General features: G+C 39.5%; 1 protein-coding gene across 1 annotated transcript; it reads left to right on the top strand.

Moving 5' to 3' along the window:
* The first annotated feature begins 2,175 nt into the window (after positions 1 to 2,175).
* fzd7b (frizzled class receptor 7b) lies at positions 2,176 to 7,325 on the top strand. Its single transcript, XM_007248875.4, has 2 exons — positions 2,176 to 2,571; positions 4,824 to 7,325. Exon 2 carries the CDS (start codon positions 4,831 to 4,833, stop codon positions 6,499 to 6,501), a length of 1,671 nt encoding a protein of 556 aa, XP_007248937.3. The 5' UTR covers positions 2,176 to 2,571; positions 4,824 to 4,830; the 3' UTR covers positions 6,502 to 7,325.
* Positions 7,326 to 8,080: the final 755 nt, after the last annotated feature.

Raw genomic sequence — 8,080 nt, 5'->3', positions numbered from 1 at the left:
TCCTCATTTCTCTGTCTGGATTTGATTGGTTCTGTCCACTGTGAACCGCAGACGGATTTTGACCACCAGTGGTAAATCCCACCTTGTCGCCACCCTGGCCGCAGATGAGGCTTGATAGACAGCAGTGAATCCCTCTTCATCATGGGCCCCGATTGGCTAGAAGGAGATGACAGACTGTCTAGCACTTGACCCACATTGAACCTCCACTAAGACGACTGAGTCTGTTCCTCCTGGCCTGTAACACAGTCCAACAAGACACAGCTACTCTTTACATATACTTCAAAACACAAAGACATCCTTTAAGGCCTTCTGTCACACATGGTGGCGTAAGCTTCTGTCATAAACAGATGTTGCTCTTTAAGCCTCTTGTGCCGAGTCTCTGGCACTAATTAGAGATGCTTGCTCATAACAAAAGTAAACTGCCCCTTCAGATCTGGGGGTCATCTGTGTTTCCAGTCACGGGTTGAGCATTCTTGGCAGCTGAGGCTCAGTACTAACATACCGCAGTGCTTTACCAACGACTCCCAGCACTGAACTTCCCTATAAATATAACCATTATTTCAGCAGTCACTGACCCAGCCTGTGGTCCTTAACCCCTCTAGTCAGACATTTTTCAAACAAGCAAGCGTGCACACACATAAACACACACAAGTTTGTATGGGCCAATATAAATGTCTTATTAATGTCTTTTGTGTTATACAACATAGTTGTTTACATTTCCTATAAACACTGTGTAACAATAGGGAGTTCTTTTTTGAACGTTTTAAGAAAGTAAAATCTTTGACATCAGTTACATCACAACCTTCACACTGTTTTATTTTCAGAAGACTGAAGACCTTTGCTGCATGTTCAGCAATTAATTATATAAACTGTGCTAAATATTTTTCTTATTGTCTCCATACTTAGATGAGGTAAAGCTTAAACTGTCCACTTATAATTTTATATTTAAAAAACAAAAAGAAAATGTTTGAAACAAGTACAAATCTCTCATTTTTTATGTTCTAGGCTACCATAGTTAACATTATCCTAGATTAGCATTTTTTAGCAATAACAGTTTAACATTATATATACATTCATTATATAAAATACTGTCCATCCAAAATCAAAAGTTCAAATGGACATAACATAACATTGGATATGAAAGAAAACAGATGTAAATGCGAAAAATAGAACTGTAAAAAATACATCTACACTCATAATAAGATGAAAAAATACTGGTAAGAATAACTTTATACACACTAGATTTTTTCAAATATAAAAAAAGACCTTTTTCTACTCTGTATAAGATATGCATGGTAAAGAAATACTATATATCTATATTACTGACTATTGTTCACTTTCACAGAATAGACAGATTTAAAAAAGTAAAATGCGTACCTCAGAGTTTATATGTACAGAGGCAAATTGTGTACTTTTTATAATTAATATGTATAATTATTAATATATTAATATATATTTATATAATGTATTATTATTATTATTATTATTATTATTATTATTATTATTATTATTGTTATTATATTATAAAATACAATTATACACACCAGCTACACAGAAACATAGAAAATAGAAAATTAGTGTAATGTAAATTTTGTGTAGTGCACTGAAATATAAAACTGTGCGATGTAAACATATGTCAGATGGTCATAGTGTAGAAATACTGTATATTTATATGATACTGAATATTTTTGCTCAATTTCATAGAACACCTTGAAAAAAGAGTAATGTATGTTTGTGCCCCTTTTATGTGTGAAGTATCAGTTTCGGTGTCATTACTTTCTCATTACTTAAAAGCAGGGGTTTCGCCCACCCCCCAAAACATTATAACCACGCTGATCGGCTTCATAGCTAGTGCCTTCTTTGTTTTTCTTGAGGAACATGTGAGCAATGCAGACGCATGCAGACGCAGGGTGCAGTTAATATTAATAGTACTATTATTTAATATAGAATACTGCATTCATCAGTTTACAGTTAACTACAGGACCAGCACCCTATTGGATTATTCTGCATTAAAATGCTGGATTTATTTTTTTAGGTTGAGATTTGAGTAAAGAGAGCGTTTTCCAACAGACACGCCCTTTTCGATGCGCTCCCGTTTATCCAATCAGGAAGAGCGAGCTAAGGAAAACAAAGCTTTCCATTGGCCGGGACACGGGAAGGTTTCAAGGCGCCCCGCGGAGAGACGCGCCGCAGAGCTTGAATGGAGGGGCGTCTGGAAACCGTCTGATCAGCGCCAGGGTAGTGTGGAGCGTCTGTGTAAACTTTAGTGCGGTAAAGTTAGTAAATCTGGAAGAAGCGGCGGCTGGAGGCGGTTAATCTGCGGCGTGCGCTGCCTGAGGACGGACGGGGACGGGTTTTCGTCGACGCCTGCGATGAAATGTACGGAGGATTCGCGAAAACGGGCCACGAGTGCGTTACTACCTGAGTGAAGAGCCGCCGCCGCCGCGCTGGACGTTGGGTTTGAGAAGTAACCGAAGCACGAGGGGGTCGGCGAGCTGCTCCAGGCGCACCCGACCATCGAACACACGGACCTCTGCTCCTAACGCCTCTCTCTATCGGATCACCTTCAGTGTAAGCAGCTCTTTTTTCAGTTGTTTTACAATGTGAAGCGGTAAAGCTAATTACCTATTACGTTAGCTAACGCTATAGGGGTTAAGTTAGCGAGTATCCACAATATTCGCTGCGAGCGTGCGGTTACAAAGTAGCTAAAAGCGATACATGTTAAAATTAGGGCCTAAAACGTCTTCAAACTTTGTTTAATTAACGCTAGTTATGTGCATTTATCCGTTTTTTTTTTCATTCGGTCAGCGCGCGGTCTAAAGGAGAGGTGAACAATATGCTTTTTTTTTAACAATATCGAGGTGAACATTCGAGTTATCATAAGAGCTGTTTGTTTGACTAACTAAATGATGTACAACAAAATCAGACAAAAATCACTGCGCTAACTATAACCTAGAATAGAGAGATTGTAGTTTTAGAGTAAGTACTTTTTAAGAAACTAGTTATAATTGGGTCCTAGCTAAAAAAGTTAACTAAATGCAATTATTCTTGAAAACACTGTTTTAGAACCATGTTGAGGTTATCATCCATGCTAAAAACACCGACCCGACTTTATTTCCTCACAGATCATGTAACTAGAACTGTAAGTTTGACTAGCTAATCTAATTTACATGTTGTATTACAACAAAACCAGAAGAAAATGACTGTGATAATAACTGCACTAGAGAGAGTAGTTTTAGAGTACTTTTTAAGATGCTATAAATGGGGCCTAGCTAAAACTTGTCTAAACTTTTGTTAACTAAGTGCAGTTATTCGGAATTATTCTTATTTTTGTTTTAAAAACATATATTGAGGTTATTATCCATGTTAAAAACACTACCCGAGTGTATTTCTTTACAGATCATGTAATTCGAGCTGTTAGTTTGACTAGCTAACCTAATTTACATGATGTTACAACAAAACCAGAAGAAAGTCACTGTGCTATGACCTAGCTGCATAGGAGAGTAGTTTTATATAATGTTTAAGATGCTGGGATTTGGCCTAGCTAAAACTTTTTTTTTTCCTTATTGACCCAACTATATATTTTTTAAGAGAGTGTAATTAGAGCGGGTTGTTTGACTAGATGTACAACAAAACCAGAAGAAATTAACTGAGCTATAACCTACAAGAGAGAGTAGTTATTTTTTTTAAGATGTTAGAATTTGGGCCTAGACAAAGCTAATCTAAAGTTTTGATAAGAGTAGTTATTTCAGTTTCATTCGAAAGTAACTTAAAGTAGAGGTAGGCAATATGGTAATATTGTAATATGACAGTATCTGTGCTAAAAGAACACTGACCAAATTAAAACCTACATTTCATTAAAAAAAGTGTAATCAAAGTTGTTTGTTTAACTTGATGATGTACAACTGAACCAGAAGAAATCCACTGTGCTATAACCTACATGAGAAAATAGTTTTTATAGTAGTTTTTCAATTGCTAGAATTGGGCCCAACTAAAACTGATCTAAACTTTTGTTAAGTACAGTTATTTGTGTTTCATTTGCTCAGCAAGTGGTCTAAAGTGGTGGTAGGCAGTATGAAAATATTTTAACTTATCATATCAACTTTGCTTGAGGATACTGTCTGTGCTAAAGGAAACACATATTTCATTAGAGAGTGTAGCTAGCTGGATGATGTGCAACAACACTGAATAAAAATTACTTTTCTCCATGAGACAGTATTTATATATTAGTTTTTAAGAACCTGCTAGTAGGGCTGGCCGATATTGTTAAAATAAATCTTGATATTCTTTTAAATACATGTGCATTTTTTGAATACGGTTTTTAGTTTTTGCATAATAGCTTGTGGTTTTTTTTGTTTTCTTTTTTTTCTCAGTGATGATTAAACTGTTGTTTCCTTTACAGCCCCTTCAAATTTACATGCAGCTTTTATATTAAAAACAGTGAAAACATAACCTTCTTGTGTTTCAGTTAAGGAAAAGTGTAACATTTGAAAATCACTGCCACAAAAGTGTTCCTTACAATCTACTGAGATTCCCTATGGGAGCTTCTGTATGGAAAGATGTACAATCGTGATTATTCCATTTTGAAAATAGCATTGAAGCAGTAATTTGATTAATCTAATTAATTTGATTAACCTTCCAGCCCTACCCACTAACTACTGTCAATGTATTTTTGAAACATTACAATCAGTATTGTCTTTTATTTTACTATATCATCCAGCTCTAGTCTTAAGTCAGAATCTTACACTTACACTTGTTGTTCATTTTGTTTTGTGTCTGTATACTGTGTATTAACTTTTTAAATCATTTTTTTTGTCTTCCAGGCTGTCCATGATGGCGGTTTGGAGAGCCAGAGCCAGTTCTTTTAGCCAGACTGTACTCTGCGTGTTTGCCCTTTTCCTCAGCTATAGTGCTGGCCAGCACCATGGCGAAAAGGGCATCTCTGTGCCTGAACATGGCTTCTGCCAGCCCATCTCCATCCCCCTGTGCACAGACATCCAGTACAATCAGACCATCATGCCCAACCTGTTGGGCCACACAAACCAAGAGGATGCTGGCCTGGAGGTGCACCAGTTTTACCCATTGGTTAAAGTGCAATGCTCAGCAGACCTCAAGTTCTTCCTGTGCTCCATGTATGCACCCGTGTGCACTGTGCTGGAGCAAGCCATCCCACCATGCAGGTCGCTGTGCGAGCGTGCCCGCCATGGCTGTGAGGCGCTGATGAATAAGTTTGGCTTCCAGTGGCCTGAGAGACTACGCTGCGAGGCTTTCCCAGTGCACGGTGCTGGGGAGATCTGCGTGGGCCAGAACACGTCAGACCCCGGCAGCCCTACTTCAGAGCCCACTCTGTATGCGCCGGGATTGACACCACCTCCGGGTCCAGAAAGGTCTGGCCAGCCTTTTACGTGCCCACTACAGCTTGCTGTGCCTTCCTATCTCAACTACAAATTCTTGGGAGCCAAGGATTGTGGGGCGCCATGTGAGCACTCCCAGCCGCATGGACTCATGTACTTCAGAGAGGAGGAGATGAAATTTGGACGCCTTTGGGTGGGAATCTGGGCCATCTTGTGCTGTGTGAGCACCCTGTTCACGGTCCTCACCTACCTTGTGGACATGAGGCGGTTCCGTTATCCAGAGAGGCCCATCATTTTCCTCTCTGGCTGCTACTTTATGGTGGCGGTGGCTTATGTTACTGGCTTTCTGCTGGAGGACAAAGTGGTGTGCATTGATAAATTTAGGGAGGATGCGTACAGGACAGTGGCTCAGGGTACTAAAAAGGAGGGTTGCACCATCCTGTTTATGATCCTGTACTTCTTCGGTATGGCCAGCTCCATCTGGTGGGTGATCCTGTCCCTCACCTGGTTCCTCTCAGCTGGCATGAAATGGGGCCACGAGGCCATTGAGGCCAACTCGCAGTACTTCCACTTGGCAGCCTGGGCTGTGCCTGCTGTGAAGACAATCACCATCCTCGCCTTGGGCCAAGTGGACGGCGATCTCCTGACGGGCGTGTGCTTTGTGGGTATCTACAACGTGGACGCTCTGCGTGGATTTGTCTTGGCCCCACTCTTCGTCTACCTCTTCATCGGTACGTCCTTCCTGCTGGCTGGTTTTGTCTCGCTTTTCAGGATCCGGACCATCATGAAGCATGATGGTACTAAAACGGAGAAGCTGGAGAAGCTGATGGTGCGAATTGGCGTGTTCAGCGTGCTTTACACTGTCCCGGCCACCATAGTCATCGCCTGCTACTTCTATGAGCAGGCGTTCCGTGAGCAGTGGGAGAAAACATGGCACATGCAGACGTGCAAGCGCTTTGCTGTGCCCTGCCCATCCTCCAACTTTGCACCCATGTCACCGGATTTTACCGTTTTCATGATTAAATACCTCATGACCATGATTGTGGGAATCACTTCGGGGTTCTGGATCTGGTCTGGGAAGACCCTGCAGTCGTGGCGCAGGTTCTACAAGCGTCTAGGAAATGCCCAGGGAGAGACTGCCGTTTAAAGCGATTTCTAAACAGACAATAATCAGTCAGGACTGCGAGACAGACTACAGGTCATAACTTACAGTGTGGATTAAAAACTTGCAAAGGACGTTGCCCAGTGGAGACCCACAGGATAATCTTGCTCAGATAATCCACATATGCCAAAAAAGCTTGCCTTATGACACTTAAATACTTGAACTTTGGCCCTGACTTTGTCTACACTTTTTTGAACTCTTTTGCATGATTTCAGCATCAGTGGACTTTTTGTAATGTTCAAAAGGTTTTTTATTAGAATTGTTTTGTGTCTCGTTAAAAAATGTTTTGTTTAAACACTAAGAAGACGTTTACGTCTTGAATATTGATGGAGAAAAGTTTATTGATGGCGAGAGAATCTCCGCAGTGGCCAAAAAATATTTGAATATTAATCTTGTGCCTTGTAAAATTGACCAGTCCCCATAGTTCACCTTTTTTGTTTGCTTCATCAGTTTTTGGCATACATACCTAATGCAGGTGTTTGTATTTCTGATTGTTGTTGAATGTGTTTAGACCTTGTTTCATTTGGTTCATCTGACCTGTAAAACATAATTTTCTACAAGTAAATTCAAACTGACCTGGGCCTAATGACAAACGTGTGATTGTTGAGAAATGGAGTACAAACCACACTTGGTGTGCAGAGTTTGTACAGACATATTAGGGGGAAGACAAACTGTTACCAGATTTTGTTTAACTGTTTAACTGTCATGTTACTGTTTTAAGACTACATGTATTTATTGAAAGTAATCTCTTTTTTTAAGACCATGCTCTCCATTCAACAGTTTCACTTAATAAAGTGATTAGATTTTTAGACCCGGCTGCTTTTTTCTGTTTTTCTTTTTTTTTAGCATTTTGGGGTTTAATTGAGCAGGTTAACTCATTAAGAATGTACTTTTATATTCAAATCTGTCTATAATAATTTCTCATATTACGTGGAAAAATGTGTACAGATCTGATACACACTTTATAAAACTTTCGTATTACCCTAAAAGAGTTAGTTAAAGTAACAAGTGTACTTCAGTTAACCAGTGGTCTGGTTAAAATCCCATAAACATATGCAACTATTTTTATGTGGACAATGCCATTTCTATTGGTCCTTTCATTATAACATTTCTAACCAATGAAAAGAACTGCCAGATTCACAATGTTAAAGTGAACGGTTTTTGTTTTAATTATTTATATTTTTACTTGCCTTTTAGGATTTGTCCAATTTATGTGTATGACATTTCAGGAAAATTATATATTTGTTTCCCTTTTACTAGGCAATATTCAGTATTTAGGGGTTAACATTTAATTGGCAATAAAGGTTTAAAGCTTGTATTTGCTCAATTTACTGTCTGTCGCTTTAAGCAGTCTGTTAAGTTGCATCAGAACATGTGTTGCGGAGAAATGGTGTGAATCATGGAGGAAGAGTAAACGTTGCTTTTAAGAAAGAGGGAGAGATTGAAGTGTTGCACAAAGCCAAGAATAACAGGACATAATCAGGGCTGGCGTGAAGTTTGCCACCCTGCCTTTAAGACAACAGGAAGTTCTAGGATGCACTGAGGCATACCATCCTTACTAGAG

Source organism: Astyanax mexicanus, chromosome 5 (assembly GCF_023375975.1).
Source record: "Astyanax mexicanus isolate ESR-SI-001 chromosome 5, AstMex3_surface, whole genome shotgun sequence".
NCBI classification, from domain to species: Eukaryota; Metazoa; Chordata; class Actinopteri; order Characiformes; family Acestrorhamphidae; genus Astyanax; species Astyanax mexicanus.
This window is presented reverse-complemented; position numbering and strand designations above follow the sequence as displayed.

Excerpts from the sequence above, each read along its gene's own strand:
- fzd7b (XM_007248875.4), top strand. The coding sequence starts at position 4,831 with ATGATGGCGGTTTGGAGAGCCAGAGCCAGTTCTTTTAGCCAGACTGTA.